Raw genomic sequence first — 19,950 nt, 5'->3', positions numbered from 1 at the left:
ACTATGGATGGAGAGGAATGAAGGTTAGATGCAGCAAAACACTGTGAAGCTACAAGGAGTACACCAATGAAGAGCAAATTTTCCAGAGCAATTGAGAGTGTGGAAAAGAGGTGAAGAAATGCTTTCAAGCAGGTTGGAATGCGTGGAGAAAAGTGTGAGGAGTAATGTATGATAATGGCGAATCAACAAGAATTAAAGGAAAGGTATACAAGACAGTTGGGAGATCAGCAATGCTGTATGGTTTAGAGGCATTGAAGAAGACAGGAAAAAGTGCTGGAGGTACCAGGGATAAATATGTTGTACATATATTTGTCAGTAAAAAACAAATAATGCTACATTTTGAAATTTCGATAACCAATAATATCTGTCTTTAAAGATGTTGAGGTTGGGTTTGGGAGACACGAGGATGGATCGGATCCAGGACGGATCGGATTCAAGATTGAGTCCATCTGAGGAACAGTTAATTTATCTTATCTCTTGGAGAGAAGGTCAGAGAAGTCAGACTGAGAAGGTTTGGGCATGTACAGAGGGGGCATGGGGAATTTATTGGTAAACAGATGCTGTAACTAACGGGCAGAAAGCCTAAAAGAAGACAGAAGAAACGATTTATGGATGTAGTGAAAGAGGGCACGATGTTAGTTGGTGTAAAAGAAGAGGATACAGAGCACAGGATTAGATGGAGGAAGTTTGTTTTGTAATGATTTCCTGGGGTTTCCCTTTGTTGTAATTTTGAAGAGAATACATGCGTTACATATACAGATTAATGTTATTATTACACACTTACTTTCTAATTATGTCCCATTTTACCACTGGGTGCCTGCCAGGTACAAAACTCACAAAGTTTGTGTATCACAAAGTTGATAAGCTGTGGAGCTGTGGCTGCTGAAAGGAGCGACCAAAAGAAAAAAGAGAAGATCCTCTTCTATTAGATCCAGGTTCATGTAATTACACTGGGATTTCAAGTAAATCTATTTGCCTCTTAGCCCCATATTTTTTTCCCCTCAGGTTGAATTGACTTTCCCCTAGCTTCCCAAATTGAGGTGGCATAGCGAATCCTTGCTTTTTGATCTGAACGGCCCATTCACTGCCTCAGTTTTAAAATTTGCAAAATCCAGCCACCTGAATCTGTCTTTCCATACTCTCATAAGTTATTATGACAGTATTTATTATTGATATTATTATCAGAATTAGTATTGTTATTTTTCATTAATCATTATTTTCATTTATATTATCATTGTCATCCTCATTATTATTGTTGTTTATTCGTCACTCTTTTGCACTATTATGAGTGTCATCAGGCCAGCGATGCTTATTGAGGTAAACTGTGCATGACATTGGTAGGAAAAACAAACTATCATATTTTATCACCATAATATTTGCTCACTCGACACAAGTGCATATCTAAATGTTTTAGAAATAGAGTATTTCTAACTTACTGGATCACATCTTTTATGGCACATGGGAATCACGAAGCCCATTAATGCATACAGAAGGCAAGATTCGTTACAAAGCCTCCTCTGCCTGTCAGTGTTTTGCGTTCTCACTTCGTTGTTTCACCACTGTCTGCATACACTGCTCAATGTACACATATTTTTGCATTTTTTTATATGAGTTTTTAAAACTCACCTTCTCCGATTGTCCCGCACAAGCTGCACAGAAACAGTGCCAACTGACCCAATACCCCCGCAACTCTTTCATTTCCCAGGTCCATGCTGAGGAGGATGAAGTTTGCTGCCACTGATAGAGGAAGAGAAACGCGAGACCGACCTTTTCTCTTCGGATCCGAGAGGAATCTTCACAACCTTCAATGTGAATTGGGAGGGATGAAGTCAGCTGTGAAGTCTGCTGTTTTATTCATGAGCAGTCATTCTTCTTCCATCCCATCACGGTCACGGTGAAGACGCCTTTGTGATATTGCGCACTTATTCCATTCTAACAACTACAAAATCTTTAAAAAAAACTTTTTTCCTGAAATATGTTTAACCTAGACCCATGTGATTTCAGTAGATTTCAATCAACACCAAAGATAATGGAATAATTAGTACCCGAACAAGATGTGAACAAGATGTGATCATATAGAATAGAATAGAATAGAATAGAATAGAATAGAATAGAATAGAATAGAATAGAATAGAACATTATTTTCATTGCAGAGCAAGAGTTACACAGCAAAACTATATTTGGTTTCTACACTTATGCAGGATGCACAGACTGAACAGGAAGAACAGTACATACAAGAAAAACGGTAGAACAAAATATAATCCATGTGTCACATGGATCGTCCAAGTCTGGCTTAGTGAGGTAGATGGCTCAGGTGTATAAAGTATACTATGAATATAAATATAAATGTGAAATATACAAAAACAGAATACACAGCTATAATGCACACTGTTGTGAGATATGAAACCTGAAATCTGTGCAAACATTTTTGAAGGGTCACAATGAAAGCAGAATGATTTTATTACTGAGTATGATTTACTTCGTGTGGTCCATTAACATTTATATTGTCTTGAAAAGCCACAATATTTACTAACTTTGCTCTCTTTGCTAACCACTTTCTCTGTATATACTCCTGCAATTTCTCATTCAACCACTAAGTCTCCATATCCACAGTACTTTCCTTCCAGACGACACACCAAGTATTCTTCTACCTGTCTCCCTGATCACATTAGCTGTAGTTGTCCAGTTATCTGGAAGCTCTCCCTGACCACCCACAGCCTTTCTCAACTCCTCCCTGAAAACCATACAACACTCCTCCCTTTTCAGCTTCCACCACTTTGTCCTCTGCTCTGCCTTTGTCCTCTTGATCTTCCTTGTCACCAGAGTCATTCTGGTGGTGGAAGATCCCTCTCCATAAAAATCCACAGCTATTGCCATCATACATGATTTTCATTAATCATCAACACAAATCAGATTTTTTTTTTTTATGAATGGTTGGTCTTTGTGTAGATCATAAAGTCAAAATTTGCAATTTTTGTATTGTACTGTTTGTGATTACCCATGCAGGAGGTCCAAAGCCAAAAGTTACATTACATTACATTGCATTTGGCAGACGCTTTTATCCAAAGCGACTTACAATAGAGGACATTGGGACTGCAAATACACTTGCAAATACACGATGGACAGGAAATGTACAGAACAGTAAGCTTCCTCTAACTTCTTACTAGTCAATTTGGCTGTCACTAGTGTGTGTCATCAAACTTGTTAGCTGACCACATTATGTAGTAATAATGTACATAAGTACTTCTATTACTACTAATAATAATAATAATAATAATGATTATAATAATTATAATAATAATAATTATTATAATAATTATTTCTTTATTAGTGCCTTTCTAAACCAAAGGTCTGAGCCGCAGAATTCTGAAGGAGCTGAGTTTGTTTAGGGATATATTGGAGGGACCACAAACAATGGAGTTGAATAAATATCTCCGGGAAAAGAATGGCTGCAGCGTATGGAGCGAGGAAGGGGGGGGAAATGATATTGCTTAGATGGAAATACTTGAACTGGATGATATTATTACCATAGGCTTGGAAAGACAATGTACTATCTGGGATGACACCTCGTCTCTTAACCTGAGTGAAAGGAAGGATGGTGGAGTTGTCAATGTTGATGGAGAACCTGTGAGATTTGTTAATAGTGCTGATGAGAAGAACCTTAGTTTTGTTGCTGTTGGGTTCAAGAGTAGACAGAAACCCATTATTAGATCTCCATGAGGCAGTTGGAAAGGGAGGTAGACGAGTGGAATTGGGTTTGGAGGAGGAATAGAGCTGAATATCATCCGAGTGACAATGACTAATATTATATTTGCAGAACATGCGATGTAGACAGAGCAAGTAAATGATAAATAGAAGGGACCCAAGACCCTAGTCTTTGGGCACACCAGTAAATATGGGAAAACAATGGGAAGAGTAGGATCTAAGTTGGATGAACTGAGTGTGACCAGAAATATTAATTTAAACAGGTAAGGGTTGTGTGGCTGATACCAATGGTAGTTCTCCTTTCGACTGCTCCCCTTCAGAGGTTGCCACAGTGGATCAACTTCTTCCAACTAACCCTATTATCTGCATCCTCTTACCTGACACTCACAAATTTCATGTCCTCTTTCACTACATCCATCGAGCTTCTCTTCGGTCTTTCTCCATGCTTCCTGCCTGGCAGTTCCTAATTCAGCATCCTTCCTCTGTACTTGTCCAAACCATCTCAGTCCACCCTCTGTGACTTCATCTCCAAAGCATCTATCACGTACTGTCCCGCTGATGGACTCATTCCTGATCCTATCCTTCCTATTCAATCCCCAAAGAGATCCTCAACATCTTCTTCCTCGGCTTATCTCAATGGATGTTGATCTTTCAAGGAAGGTTAGGTGAGAGATGGTGTCAAAAGCCACATTCAGATCACAGAGGATGAACCACAGTTGGCTGCCATCTGAAGGTCACTGGTAACTTTTAACAGCTGTTTCTGTACTGGGAAGTGGTGGTAACTAGACTGCAATCGATCGTAGAGGTGTTTTTTTTTTCCGATGTGAAGCTGTTAAGGGATTAGGAATTGGGTGAAGGCTAGCGTATAGATCAGAGCCAGTTTTTTTTGAGAGTTGGAGTTACAGTAGATTAGATAAGCCTTGATTAGATGAAATAAAACTTTTATTGAGTCCTTGGGAGACTCCCTCAAGGAAATTTAGTTCCAGCAGCACCATAGTCCAGCATAGTGATACATCCCAGAAAAAGGAAACACCCAGATCAAAGCTGAAATCAAGTAGAAAAAAAATTAAAATAAAAAAAAGAGGGAGAAGAAATTATATGTAGATAGAAAAATATAATATTTAAATGGAAAACTGAGTTAATTTGCACGGCACATGCACAATACACATCATCATCCTAAACATTCCACATCCCTTCCCCACCTCTTCTGACACCCCTTCCAGCAATAGCAGTTTTGAGAGATGAGCTAATCTAAGAAACAGCAGGACATGCTGGACTTGATGTTATAGTTTTTGACGCAAACACAGCTGGAACTACGATGAAGTGCTGGGCAAAGTGATGTCACACAGTGATGCAACTTAGTGATGTCACACAGTGATGTTAAAAGAGTGATGTCATACGTGATGTTAAAAGAGTGATGTCATACGGTTAATAAAGGGTGAACTGATAAAAGATTAAAGGTGTTTTAATTGCACCAGAACAAAATAAATGTTTAAAATAGGACTTTTACCTGATGTGAAGGAGAGCTGGGCAGGACAGAGATATTGTGATGGACGTAAACAATCCAGGTTCCCACTTCTAAAATTGACATGGGATGGCCAGCAAACGATGTCAAATCCATTGACATTAACCTGGTCTGACTAAGACTTCACAAATAAAAGATATCAAAAGAAGAAAGATAACACTCACTGTGATTAAATATTAACACGGGTAACCCAAGCCCTCTTGATAGAATGACCTGACTGATGATCTGAAACATGCATCTGAAAACAGTGGTAGTGAGTTGTTATGGTCTTTATATCTGGTTAACTTATTGATTTTGGGATATTGCAGTTAAGAATATTTCCATTTATTTATTATTTTGTGGTTTGTACCCAAGGGGACATTCTTATTCTTGGTCTTTTGATTTTACTCAGTGCAAAGGTGTTTATTTGCCTGTCAAGTTAATTTCATTAAAAAAGAAAAAAACATTTCTGGTGTGTTTCCGACAGCAGTCTGGTTTCAATTCCACATCACATGTAACATAATCCAAAGAATGCCCTGGTCTTTGGTTTGTCAGCCGTTCAGTGAAAGAATTAAACTGGATTAAATGACTGAGACTGATCCCTAACAGGAGGAGCAAGAGGGAGGAAACGTGTGTGATTTCCCCAAGCAGTTCCATTCAGAAATTTAAAAAAAGGTATATATTATACATGTGTTGCAGTATTGTATCCATTTTTTCCCTGATAAATTATAACATTCTTGATATTATAGCCCATCAAATGGGTCATCCAACCACAGCCACCATACACTTTAAAATAAATCTCTCTTGCAGTTCTCTGCTGACATTCTTGGAAAACACAGATGCCTTGTATTTATACAGTGCAAAAACAGATAAAGTAGCCTCATAAGCTACACATATGGCAAGTCTTGACCGCTCTCTTTAAAATTATTCGCAGAAACACAACATTGCCCCAGGAGCAAGCACTTGGCAAAAGCAGGCAGAGACCTTGGACAGATCCAAGCTCAGTGTGGGGGCGGCCCTCCGTCTTGACCAGTTGGAATGGAAAGAGAGATAGAAATATAGAGTGTGATAGAGACAGAGTGGGTTATGATGGTTGAGAGGGACAGGAACAAATGATCTCTTGCTAATAATACCAGTAGTGCTGACAGTTACATGGTAATAGCCAATGATTCATTAATAGCTTTAATATTCATAAAAAATAACAATAGTGGACACTAGGCAGGACTGCTGCAGTAGATCAAGCAACGCCTCCTGTGAACCTACGAAATAAGAGATCCCAATAACTCAGGAGAGGATATGAGGTTACTATCGTGCACTGATGAACCAAGCAACTATTGGCAACACTGAGGAAGATGAACTTTTTTTTTAAATATACACAGTTGTGTCATTGTAACCCCAAATAAGCTAGTTCCAGCAAGTTGCTGCTGAACTTTGAAACCTCACCATACCAATAACCTCACCATATAACCTCACCATAGTAATGGCTATGAGACCAAAATTATGTAGCATCCCCAGAAAAGAAGCTACAGCCTCTCGACCGCCCACTCTCCGGCCCTTCGCTGATCACGGGACTGCTGGTTTGTCATAAGTGTGCTGTTCGGTGATTTATGGAGGCGGGGGAGAACGGGTTGACGGGTGGGAGCAGGAAGATTTGAGAATGTAGAGGAGGCGATGTGGAGCGCAGAGTCCAGTACGGTTGTATGAAGAGAAGTTGTCGGGAATAACATTATCTGGAGTGACGTCTGGAGTGAAAGTCTTGTTCCAGACGTCTTCGTTGAAGCGTTACAATGGTGTCAGAAGTGACTTTGAACAAGTGGCGGCGTCCTGGCTGATTTTGTTGCAGTTTTTTCTCCATTAAGCCTGTAAGCTGGGGCATAGCTTGAATGGTAGCTGAGGACCAATGGTGAAGATAGGGGAGAGGTCCGATGGGGAGGATAGCAGTGCTTTCGGCTGGTCGGTTTGTCAGGTTTACACACGCAGCCAGAGACCGCTGTGAGACGGGCCACGGTGAAATTGGCTGATGAGGCCGGCTTGACATCATCACCATTCTGCAAAGGGGACAGGATGAATGCATCGTAATTAAGGGGGGGATGGATGAGGCCATGTATTGCAAGATCTTGGCTAACAACCTTGTTCCCTCAGCAAGAGCCTTGAAGATGGGTCGTGGCTGGGTCTCCCAGCATGACAACGGCCCGAAACACTCAGCCAGGACAACTAAGTAGTAGCTCTGTAAGAAGCATCTCAAGGTCCTGGAGTGGCCTGGCCAGTCATCAGACCTGAACCCGGTAGAAAATCTTTGGAGGGAGCTGAAAGTCCATATTGCCCAGCGACTGCCCTGAAACCTGGAGGATCTGGAGAAGATCTGTGGGAGGAGTGAGCCAAAATCCCTGCTGCACTGTGTTCAAACCTGGTCAAGAACTACAGGAAACGTCTGATCTCTGTAATTGCCAACAAAGGTTTTTAGACAACATATTAAGTTCTGTTTTTATGATTATCCAATACTTATGTCATGGAATAAAAAGCAAATTAATCATTTAAAAATCATGCAATGTGATTTTTCGAGTTTTCGTTTTAGATTCCATCACTCCCAGTAAAAGAGTACCTATGATAAAAATCACAGATCTCTACCTGCTTTATAAGCGGGAAAAGCTGAAAAATCAGCAGTGTGTCAAATACTTTTTCTCCCCGCTATATATCTAGGCGGCATCCTGGTGCATGGAAATTCCCACTAGGCTCTCCTGGTTTCCTTGCAGGTGGTAATGCGCAGGATCCGAACAGCTGGCCCACGTTTGCATCCAGACAAGTCCCATTTTATGCAGTGAGAGGTGCACTTCCTGGGGCACAAAGTGAGGGCATTGGCACCAGGAAGGAGAAGGTTCAAGCCGTTGCTGACTGGCTCATTCCTGTAAATCAGAGAAAGCTAAAAGGTTTCTTGGGCTTGGCCTCATACTAGCTGAGGTTTGTTCAAGGTTTTGCCTGCACAGCTGCACCCCTGTTTCAGCTGTTAAAAAGCGGGGAGACTTTTTGTGGAGTGTCAGGAGGTTTTCGGCAGCTTCCACCGGGCCCTGAGTTGGGCTCCGGTGCTGGCTCCACCTGACCCCACATTGCCTTCCTCTTAGATACAGACGCGAATGCCATAGGCATGGGAGGTGTGCTGTCTCAGGTGGGGTCAGGAGAGGAACGGGTTGTTGCGTACTTCGGCTGCATGTTGAATAAGCCCAGTACTGTATCACTTGCAGTGATTTTGTCAGTCAGGCACTTTAAGTGTTACCTCTGTGGTACAAGTTCACAATGAGAACGGATCATTCCACCCCACAGTGGCTCATGACGTTCAAAGAGCCTGGAGGGGCAGGGGGCCAGGTGGTTGGAGGAGCTCCAGGCTTACGACTTCAATGTGGAACATCAGGCTGGGGCACAACACACAAATGCTGACGCTCTCTATTGTCAACCATGTGCAGCTGAAGGGTGCTGTCACAAAAAAAAGAAGACGTGAGGGAGAGGAAGCTGAGGAGGACAAAGAGGGTGGAAAGGGGGAGGCGCTCCTATGCTGGGGGTTGGGGACGGTGGATGTGGCAGTGTGGAGAGGGCAGAGATGTCGACCTTAGGCCTGTTTTGCAGTGGTAGGAGGCGCAGCAGCAGCCGACGTAGGAAGAGGTGATAGCGTTCTCCACAACGACCAAAGGGCTGTGGGTCATATTTGACGTGCTGCATATGCACTACAGCATGCTGCAGCGGGTGTGGAAAGAGCCTGCAACAGGGGAGGAGAGATGACGGGTGGTGGTCACCAAGGGCCTGCAGAAAGGGGTGGTCAAAGCCATGCATGGCCATGCATAGGGTCTTTGGGGTTACGAAAACTCTCCGCCGCCTCCACTGGGACGTGGAGTATTTCTGCCACCGCTGTGACCCCTGCACAGCCCGCAAGGGCACCCCGGGCCGTTCACATGCACCACGGAGCTAGATGTAGTGGACTCTTTTTCTTTGGAGACAGAAAAGACAGTTTCCCGGCCCCTGTATCCTCGGGCAGCTTGTCCTAAGACAGGGGTGTCAAACTCATTTCTCATCACGGGCCACATACGGCCCCGGTAGACGTCAAATGTGCCAGACCATTAAAATAATAGCATACTCAGCAATAAATAACCAAAATATCATGTCTTTCCTCTGTTTTGGTGTAAAGAAGTACAAGGAAAGTACATTAGGAAAATCTTAGATTAATGAACAATCCTTTTACAAAACATTTCATGAAACACCTAATATTTCCTTAAACAAAAGTGCAATTTACTTCTACCATTCACATGTATGCATTGCAATCATGTGATCATGCGATCCCACTGATCTTACAAAGGCACAAAACTTTAACAAGTAATTGGTATTGAAAAATATAATAATGCACTTTAAGATTAAATAAGACTTTTAAAGAAAGGGATTTTTAAACCCTATACACGTGTGCATATAAAATCTAAATTGAATCCCTGCTACACCCTCCAAACTAAAAAGGGTGCTATTAAATGTGTTGAGTTGTCATTAGTGTTGTTAATGCATTGTGTGCCTTAAGTAGAGATTACTGACATGTATGGGGAGAACTGTTCTGCAGTTCAGGGGTGAGGAACTTTGTGGTGGTGGTGGGTGGGGGAGGGTAGTGTGGTGTACCCCAGAATAGAAGCTATTGGCTTTCAACCTGTCACTCTCTGGGCCTTCACTGCTCACTGGACTGCACGTTTGTCAAATGTGACTGACGGAGAGAGGCGGGGGGAGCTGGAAGATTTGAGAATGTAGAAAGGGTGATGTGGAGCGGAGTCTAGTACAGTAGTATCAGGAGAAGTTGTTGGGAATACAGCAACAACATCTGGAGTGAAGGCCGCGTTGAAGACGTCCTCATCGAAGCATCACAATATAACGTCCTGTGCAGGGAGTAATGTGAGTGCAAACAGCAATGTGGCAGACATCTTCGGGGGAAATGATATTCCCCTTTTAAATCATGCCTGACAGTTGGCATAAACAGTGATGGATTTTCACTGTAAATAGCCTTCCCTACTGTACACTCTGCTTGGTACATTTTCCCTGACCCTCATTGTTAACAATATCCTTTTCTACACAGATAGTCGACTTTCTTCCTTTTGTTACCGTACTTGTTTTTCCCTTCCTGCAGGTCATACCCTAGGAAGGGAAGATTTCCAAAGTGTATGTGCTGCATATTATGAGTGAGCATACCTGTAATAATGTGCACAGAATTGTCTGAGAAAACAGGGACTTGACTATTTGGTTTGTTTGGGGTTTTTTTAGGATAGATGAATACTGTCCCCTGCTGTTCACAATAGCGAAACTTGCACTGCAGTATGCAGTATAACCTTCAATAGTATTTCCTTACAAAAGGGAAATTGGTATTCAGTAACAATGAGGATCTTGCTAAGATAAACAATGACTGTAATAGTGAAAGAATATAGCTTTTTTGGAGCAAGATTGGGTCCCATTAATATTAGATGAAGAAATAATCAGTTAAATTAGTTAATTTTCAAAGTAGCACAAATCAGGCCTCCCAGACCTGTGTGTGAATGACAGCACAAAACACTATTGTGATTCCCCACTAAGTTGAATGAATGTAAATATAAATCTATGTTGACTCAGTAGTTGCAGACATAATTGAGAAAAAAAAGATGACTCAAAAGTTTGCTCATAGCAACCATTAACCTCAAATAAGTTTGACTAGTTTGTGTGTGTTTTTCAAAAATGAACATGTACAGAACATACATTTGACAAATGTTTATCCCAAATGGTGTAGGGAAAAAAAAAAAAGACCACGCACCATTCTTTTTTTTTTTTGGTTTTATTCATCAAGACCACATGGACATTAAAAGCAGAACAAACTTAGACAAATCAGTCTTCAAAATTTTTGATCAAAATTAAATCAGTATATTTTACAGTAAGAGGACAAGAGCAATTGATTTGAGCTCTGAGTGGAGGAGAAAAGCCACGTTATGGGACTAACATTGTACATACGCTTAGGAAACTAATTTTCAAAAGAATAAAAAAATAAAACAACTCAGAATGTGGAACCTGACAAACCAAAACAAAACCACAAGCACTGTTTTCATTTAATTTTGTCTAAATTTCCAGAAAAAAGGGAAGATGTGTAGAGATTTTCAAAATAGGGAAAAAAAATTAAAAACCCATAATGAATTCCACCTGCAGGTTTGGTATTTAAACTAGTGCCTGGCTGACATCTAGACCAAAATATGTGAGATGAACCACAGCTACCCTCATCCAGCCAAAATATACAGTGAAGAAAACATAAAAATTAATGCATCTCCCCATTTACACATGTATGTTCATGTTTTTTTTTTAAATAAGCCACTACACATTTGTGGTTCACCTTGTTTTTAAGCAGCGATGTGTCAGGTTCAAGGTAAGGGTGGGTGCGTTCTTCAGATTCTTCCTCCATAGAGTACCCCAGGTCCCCCTGTGAAACAAAATGTTCATAAAATGTAATGTTAGCATGGGTCCTTCAACAAGTGCTTGGATCAGAAATATCCCTGACTTAATACAGGAAATTGTAGCATAGACCCTGCCAGTTCTACACTGAAAAATAAAAAAATAAAAATAAAAAAAAAATTCCTGGCACTTTTTTTTTGGCTGAATACTCTACAATCATAGTGATGACTTTCTGATAAACCAAGTCTACCAGGTTACCTTAAAACTAAATCTGTTAAATATAAAGGCGTCAACCCTGTTTGATATTCCCTTCGCCAATGGTTAGAATATCAAATTCACTGGGTGAGCATTTCAGGGAAATCTTCAACTGTTGGCATGGGTAAAATCAAGCAGGCTAAAAAACAAACACAGTAACGATAGACACAAAAAAGCTTTGAAGATCATGTTCAGGACAAGTACAGCTTTTTTCTGACAGGCAACAGCATTCAGAAATGGATGTGGGTAGAGAAAGGAGTACCTGGGGTGAGTACCTGCACAGTTTGACAGTCAGAGTATCCATGATTTTTAATTTGCCCTTTTCTCATGTGGTCTCGCTCACAACACCAACGCTGTGTGAGGTATGGAAGTCAGCTGCAATTCATTTGATAAACCCTACCCTCCAGTTAGTTAGATAAGTTAGGCCCCCGGTGCAATGACACCCCCCAAACACACACTGCATGGCATTTATAAGGCACAATAAGCTGGACAACAAATCCATGGCATTTGAGTTATGATTATGGCAAAATAAATGGCGTTTTTTTCCCAAATACCTGTAAGGGTGGTCTGCGTAATTACATAAAAGGAGCAAAGTCTCGTTGATATATTTGCAGAGATACAAAGTGGTTGAATTTCTTGAATATATTCTTTCTGGAATATATTTTCTATAAATCAAAAATACTACAGTGTGACAGGCCAGTCAAAAATACAAAATAATACAAATGAAAACAAATACAGGCAGGAAAAATGGATTTGACTGGTTAATATTTTTCTGCCATTTTGTCCACAAAGACAAATATACAGCTAGAAGGATCAAAACCGATACAAAACGAGGGGTACCTCCGGGCATGTTTGCTCAGGACTACACTGGCCTTTCCCTCTTGGCTTTGTGTGAATGTTTTCTACCTTCTTCTCATTCATCGGGCCTAGGCCTTCATCTTCAGTGCATACTTACGATGCACTATTCGAAAACAGGATAAAGATATATATGCATATTGTAGAGTCAAAATCATAGTCATTGAACTGAATGTAAACAGGGTGGGAGAGGTAGGGTGAGAAGGTGGGTAGGGGGGAGATGGGACAAGTAGGGTGAGGGAGGGTGGTGGGTTTGGGTTGAGAGCCTTGGGGCAGCAAGGAGGAGGACGCACTTACCTGAGCCTGATCTGAGGTCCTATCAGATCAGTTTTAATTGGACTGAGTGTCACCTTCAGAATGGTGGAGCTCTTGCTGGCCGTTAAGCAGAGGGGAGGAGACAGAGGCGGCTGCCTCCGTCTCCATCACTTCCACTTTTGATGAAGCCTTGATGGCAGCTGCATCTCCGTCAGAATGCTTGTCTTTCTTGGAGCTGCTGCTGCTCTTCTCATCTGTCGTCTTACGGTCTGGAAAAATAACAGCACGAAAACAATCAAAAAAATGTGTTCTGGCCCCTCCTTGAGCTAACACACCATATCGTGGCGGAGGGGTTTGCATGTCTCAGTGATCATAGGAGCTCAGTTGTTGAAGGCTTTACTGTAGGGTCGCCTGATGCTGACAGGTCCTAGGTGAGGGACCAGACCAAGTGTAGCTCACAAGACCCCCATGAAGAAAAATTAGAATAAACCTTGACTTCCATTAGCCTGACGTAGGTCATCGGGGTCCTTTGGGAGCTGGCTCCATAGCAAGTGCCTGTTCACTGGGCCTGCACCGAACGAGGCACAGCCCAAAATGAATGTTTGACATAAAATAGTGTTTTCACACCAATCAGTCGGGCCGAACTGGCAGAACTCCACCTCCCCCAGGAAAAAAGGTGTCAGGTTTAAGTCAGGTTCTGTGATCCCATTGTCATGGTGGCAATCCTGTCGTGGCTTTAACACCTGCGAGGCTCCAGAGGCAGCTGTCAGGTACCGGCAGGCAAAACCAAATGTTGCTTCGGCGGTCGCACACCTGAGGCAAAAACTCAGGTGTGGGAAGAATTCAGTGAGGTAACGCGGCACGAATTTCAGGCAGTTTGAGTAGATTCACCATCTAGTGGCTCAAGGGGGGAATGCAGTGCACTGTTAGCACTTGTGTGGGTGGGGCGCTGCTGATCTGAACTCGAGAAGAAAACTTCCTCAATCCCACAAACAAACGTTCAAAAAAGGAAGCAAGAGTTTCGAGAATCGGGATGGATTCTTCTGTATCTGGGGCTGAAGTCAATGAGTAAGTCCAATTGCTTCTCAGAGGCTGGGCCCCAGTGTTGGATGAGATCCACAGAGTTCCTCAGGGCTCTGGATATTGTGGGGCTTTCTTGGTTGCCACACTTCCCCAGCATCGATATTAGGGACAGTGCCTCTGGATGGGCAGACCAGGGGAGTGGTCTACCTCTTTAAGAGGAAGGACCAAAGGGTATGTTCCAACTGATACTCCTCAGATTTGACCTCAGAGGAGAGTCTGTCAGATAGTCAAACCTCAGATTCAGGAGGAGCAGTGTGGCTTTTGTTATGGTTGCAGAACAGTGGATGAGTACTACACCCTGGAGGGTGTATGGGCGTTTATCCTACCAGTCAACATCTACTTTGTAGATTTGGATAAGGCATTTGTTTGTGTCTTTTGGGGAGTTCTATAGTGGGTGCTCCGTGAGTATGGTGTACCAGACCCCCTAATACATGGCATTTAGTCCATGTACATCAGGCGTCAGAAGCTTGGTCCGTATTGCCAGCAATAACTCTAAATTCCAGGGGTCATGAGAGATCAACAGGCGGAACGACTAGCGGAATGATGCGGTGTCCGCAATGATGCAGACTCTGCATTGATCTGTGGTAGCGATAATGGAGCTGAGCCAAAATGCAAAGTCTTCAATTTACCATTCGATCTACATTCTACATGGTGATGAGTTGTGGATCGGTTTCCTCCACAGTGTGTCTTCTCCCTTAGGCTATGAAACTTGGTCATCCAGGAGGAACTCAAGAGTAGAGCTGCTGCCCCTTTGCATGGAGAGGCACCAGATGAGATGGGTCAGGCATTTGGTCAGGACGCCTATTAGATTCCACGCTGATGAGGTGTTCTGGGCAGATCCCATCAAGAAGAGGCCTCAAGGAAAACCCCGGCCATAGGATTTAGCTGCAGAAAGGGAAGTCTGGGCCACTCTGCTTAGGCTTGGGCTGCACCCAAAACGCGGCCCCAGATGAGCAGTAGATGAGGGATGGATGAATTTGCTATGGGCTTTTGCACACACTGTTAATTCAAATTTCTACATAAACAAAATTAAGATCACTGTTTTTCACCTTTGTCTTTTGATGACCGTTCTCTGTCCCTGTCTCGCTCCTTGTCTCTGTCCTTGTCCCGGTCTTTGCTTCGGCTGCGGTGGCGATGAGACTTGCGCTCTGAGCTGCGTGATCTCCTACGGTCACGGCTGCGTGAGCGTCGCTTTCTGTCAGAGCGCTCGCGGCTGCGTCTCCTCTCGCGCTCCCGGTCCCTGTCCCGGCTCCTGCAGAGAGGGTGTGCAGAGTATGTCAACATGGCAACAGATAGAACCGTTATAAAAAATAAGTTTGCTTTAATGGTTGAATTAAAACACCATTATGTGCGAACAAAAGATGCATGATGTTTCTGTAAGTAGGACTTAAGTTTTAATGTTTTTTTTTTTTTTACTTTTGGTGTTGCTCTAATTTTCAGACACACCTGCTGCGTTTTCGTTCCCTCTCCTTGTCTCTGCTCTTGGACCTCCGACGATCTCTGGACCGGCTCCTTTTTCGGTCTGATGTCCGACTGGAGTGACGGCTGTTGGAGTGGCTTCGCCGTGCCCTCCTGTCCCTCTCCCTGTCCCTATCTCTCTCCCGTTCCCTGTCTCTCTCTCTGTCGCGCTCCCGCTCTCTCTCCCGTTCCCTCTCCTTTTCCCGTTCTTTCTCCCGCTCTTTCTCCTTCTCTTCCTCCTCTTTACGCTTCTTCTCTCTCTCCTCCCTCTCACGTTCACGATCTTCTCTGTCTCTCCTGACAACAGGGTTTTCCCCTTGGGGATCCTCAGAGCGACGCCGTAGTTTCTCCTGAGAGGAAAAAAAGAAAGCAAATTTTTAGGCAAATACACATACATATCGTTACATGCAGATTAACCATGTAAACAAAGGAAACAACTTAAATCATTCACTGAGTATACATCAATTAGTGCTGGGTGGTATTACACAGGTATTAATTTCCAACAAGTTAAGATGTGTTACAGTTATACAAATGCTGTATACCTAGTTATAAAACAAGAAGCTAAAAGGGGCTACAATGCAGAACAATTACAGAAGAAGAAAATGTATGTCATCTTTGCCCAGATGAGAAGCTGTTACCACTGTGCTCACATGGAACAAGTTTGTCAGGCCACTGATGGCTGCAGTGGGAGAAACACTTGCAACTTACTCCATTGCTTCCATGAAACACATGTTTGTGATGACAGACATTAGATTCGAAGCCGTCAATGAGTAGTGCGGATGAAACAGTGAAGCTGTGCATGACAGAAAGGTCAAGCAGTGGAACAAAACTTTAATGATCCCACTACACACAATGAGAAAGGTTCTCCTGAACAATAACGCTGGACTCCAGGCAAGTGACATTGAGACAAACTACTTTAGATGCTTGCTGCACCTCACCATGACACTCTTCACATAATTTTTAAAAGAAACGCATGTAAAACCTGTTGGGATTACTAATTAAAATGTTAATGTAGAGTGCAGTCTTGCACTCTATGGAATGTATATGGTTTGCACCTGTAACAAAGTGATAGCCATGACATGACATTTTTCTATGTACTATCGAAAGACGGATAACCCGCTATAAAACCATTATATACCAAGAAGTCAAGATAACTATACATTTTTAACATGAAAAATGCCCTGGAAATTGTTTGTCATACTCTGAGACTGCGGAATCCCCCAAAAAATACTACTAGACAAATTTTGGATAATACCAACCAGCACTATCATTAATATGCTCTGCAAAATATGTGTGGAGCAGCTACAACGTTTTTTGCAGCCTATGAATTGACAAGTCGTTTTTGGTGCATAAACTAGTTAAAAAAATCTTATCTCTTACCTTGAGCTCCTCTACAGTAGATTTGATCTTTGCATAGCCCATGTGCTGCTTCCCCATCAAGTGGTCATCCACTCTGGACTGTGCATCGCCCACAATGAGAAAGGCTCCACACACCTCGCACACCTCCATCTGTTTCTCCTGGGCCGCAAAGCTCTCGATAGTCTGTATTTAAAAAAAAAAAAAGAATTCTTATATCACAAGGAAATGAATCAATTTTATTAATTTGAATCAGGGTCTGTATAATAGTCAATGTAAAAAAGAAAAAAAAGGCACACTTATTCTGAGTTAATTTGTTTGAACAAAGTCATTGGTAATTGAATGAAACACATGATCTATGATGGCTTAAAGCCATACAGTGTAAAAATGTAAAGATCACTATACACGAGTCAGTCCAGCAGCAATGAAAAACATTGCGCAAGTAGCAACTTTGGTTCCAGTTTGCTTGTTGGAGTAAAAAAACAACCTCTACAATTGAAATTGTTTTTTTTTTTTAGTAAGAATACGGAAAAAAAATAACATTTTGATTACTGAGCTAAATTCTTGGAAGGTTAATTTGCCAATGGAAACCAAAGTTTCAATCTTAAAATCATTTACAATAACTACTATAGCCTATTCTGACTTTAGGTAATAGCAGTGACTCACCGAGGGGGTGGAGCTGAGCAGCTCCCTTTCTTCCTTCAGCTGCTCTACCAACTTCATCATTCCTTGCGCCTCTTCCACACGGCCCTCTGATCCCAGCTCTTCAATCTGAGTAAAAGAAAACAACATTTTTTTTTGGTTACAGATAAACCATTACCACCAGAGTATGCCAAGATCAGACCCAGTGTTTAACACCAAAAATACTCCTTATGTTGATACAAACCTGTACAACTAAATCTTCAATCTTTTCTGTGAGAACCTGTATCTTCTCCTCATTCTTTCCTGATGGACCAGGACCCTGTGGAAATAAGCGCACAAGCATTTTAGGCAGAGGACTGGAACAGATGCTAATATATTGAGACCAAAACTTTCATTATTCTGACTGGTTCTTCACTGATTCCACAGAAAATGGTAGAGAGGCCCACAGTTCTGGCCATGGTGAGGCTTCACAAGCCAAATAAAAGAGATAAACTATCATCCATAAGGACACAGCACCAGCCCTTGAACAAGGGTAAAAGGTAAAGGGAAAAACAGAGAGACAGTACTTCAGTCTCATTTTCCAACTGACTACCAGCACTTTGTAACTTTTTCCTTTTATGAAATAATTTTCCACATAAAACTGGTCTTGAGAGAGATCCTATCTATTTTGAGATCTTAGCACAGTAAATTCCTGCTGAAAACTAAAAGCCAGAAAGATTAGTGCTTAGCTCATCATGCCATACATCTTTGCTTTCTCCATTATTATTTATTATTGTAATATAGGTGTAATACTTGGTGCACTGTCCAGCTCAACTTTGCTGATCTCAGGGTGTAATTCTTGATTATTTTTAGAAAAAAGATATTTACAAAAACAGACCAGTGAAACTTAGTTTGCCTTTTCAGAATTTTCAACATTTTCAACTCCTGTCCCTTGATATCTCAGGGGGCTGCAATGAGATTTAAAATCATATGGTTGGGTGAACTTAATACGTGATATGCATGTCGTACCAGGCACGGAACCTCAGGGTACCCGCAAAGATAATGAAAGTAGAAAATATTAGTTTTTAATCTGAAAAGTTATTTAGGATACCATTTAGTATTTCTCTGTGTGGATGAAACCAAGCTGAACAACAACTCAAGGTATTCAACCTGAAGAAAATATATTCGCTTTTGCATTGCTTTGCAGATGCAAGAGCAGCTATGTAAAAAAAAAAAAAAAGCATGGCAATGCAGTGACCACATATAGAACACTTTCTCAAACCTCATCAAAACTGTGACTCCATAAAAAAAAAAAATATCAGTGACAAGGATAAGTAAGACTAGAATGTGGCACAAACCCCAGCATTCTGCTGAGCCTGAGAAAGAGCGAGCCGGGCATGTCCTCTGCGAATGCGTCGCTCCACCTCAGCCAAGAGAGACTGCAAATAGCGAAGGAAGTCCCGCTCATATCCCTCCTTCATGAAACGAGAGCTTTTCTCATACCTAGATATACAGATGCCAGTCAGTTAACATATCAAGACATGGATTACTTCTGCAGAGCAATAAGTACTTACGTTTTTCTAAGATTTTCATCATGGATTTTCTCACATGGGCCTGGTGGGGGGAAAAAAGGAAAAAAAAATTATGTCTCCTATGAAGAGTGTTTGTATGCATTTACAGAAGTTTGTCTTACCCAAATCAGAGCGGGTGTTTGTGAACAATTCAGCTGGACAGAAGCCACACAGATAGTATCGACAAACCTTAAAAGGAAAAAGGGGAGAAATGTGTAATTTCAAGGGCTTCCGCTCTAAACCTACATAGATTGTATCTCCATAGATGATATGGTGACAGAGACGTATTTAAACGAGCACCAACTACTCTTATTCATCAAATTCCGTATTACTAATAAAAGGAACGCGAATTAAAGGAGAAAGCAAGGGTTAACAGTAATGCCTCTGGATGGTAACGGTTCAGTTGGTCCTGGGAAACATTGGGTCAGACGCTAATAATGCTAACACGTTTAAATTCCTTGGGACTTTCAATTCAAAGGACTAAAGCCAATATGTAGGCAGATCTATGATTTTAAATGAGAAAAATGATCAAAGTAGGTCAAACACAACATTTGGCGACATTATCCACAAAGGTATCTTGGCTATGCTAGTTCGAACTCGCATGGCTAGCTGTTACCATTATGCTAACTTACGCTCTCGTCATCCCATCGTACGTTGGATCGCTTTTCGTCCGGGGCCAAGTTTCTATCTCTGCCCATTAACTCATCGAGTAACTGGGCTGCGGAGAGCATTTTGGCTCAATAATATATGATTGAAAAAAACCCTGTAATATCTAGTGTGGAGACACTTGACAATATCCACCGTGCTCAAAGTACCTCTAGTCAAAATGGCAGATGTAGTGACATCGCCCCTAAACGGCGG

At 41.8% G+C, this 19,950-nt stretch overlaps 2 protein-coding genes across 3 annotated transcripts in view; both read right to left on the bottom strand.

The window, feature by feature from the left end:
* Positions 1-1,711, bottom strand: part of LOC147217582 (contactin-associated protein-like 4) — a 41,134-nt gene extending 39,423 nt beyond the window's left edge. Inside the window, exon 1 of the mRNA XM_086176448.1 lies at positions 1,627-1,711. Within this exon, the coding sequence (XP_086032574.1) occupies positions 1,627-1,711 (85 nt within the window). The remainder of the gene's footprint in view (positions 1-1,626) is intronic.
* Positions 1,712-11,009: 9,298 nt separating this feature from the next.
* Positions 11,010-19,950, bottom strand: luc7l3 (LUC7-like 3 pre-mRNA splicing factor). 2 transcript variants are annotated; one of them, XM_086175647.1, is made up of 11 exons: positions 19,722-19,949; positions 19,212-19,278; positions 19,093-19,132; positions 18,877-19,021; positions 17,784-17,858; positions 17,564-17,668; positions 16,922-17,083; positions 15,530-15,891; positions 15,133-15,335; positions 13,043-13,269; positions 11,010-11,663 (listed from the first exon to the last, which is right to left on the bottom strand). In XM_086175647.1, the coding sequence occupies exons 1-10, from the start codon at positions 19,818-19,820 to the stop codon at positions 13,076-13,078; spliced, it is 1,452 nt and encodes a 483-aa protein (XP_086031773.1). In that variant the 5' UTR covers positions 19,821-19,949; the 3' UTR covers positions 11,010-11,663; positions 13,043-13,075. The 2 variants fall into 2 exon arrangements, with proteins under 2 accessions (XP_086031773.1, XP_086031772.1); XM_086175646.1 differs by having other exon boundaries at positions 11,015-13,269; positions 19,722-19,950.

The sequence above is a fragment of the Fistularia commersonii genome, chromosome 28 (assembly GCF_037954325.1).
Source record: "Fistularia commersonii isolate RoL2024-O1a breed Wild chromosome 28, RoL_Fcom_v1.0, whole genome shotgun sequence".
Lineage (NCBI taxonomy): Eukaryota > Metazoa > Chordata > Actinopteri > Syngnathiformes > Fistulariidae > Fistularia > Fistularia commersonii.
The sequence above is the reverse complement of the archived record's forward strand: the minus strand, read 5'-3'. Positions and strand labels throughout refer to the sequence as shown.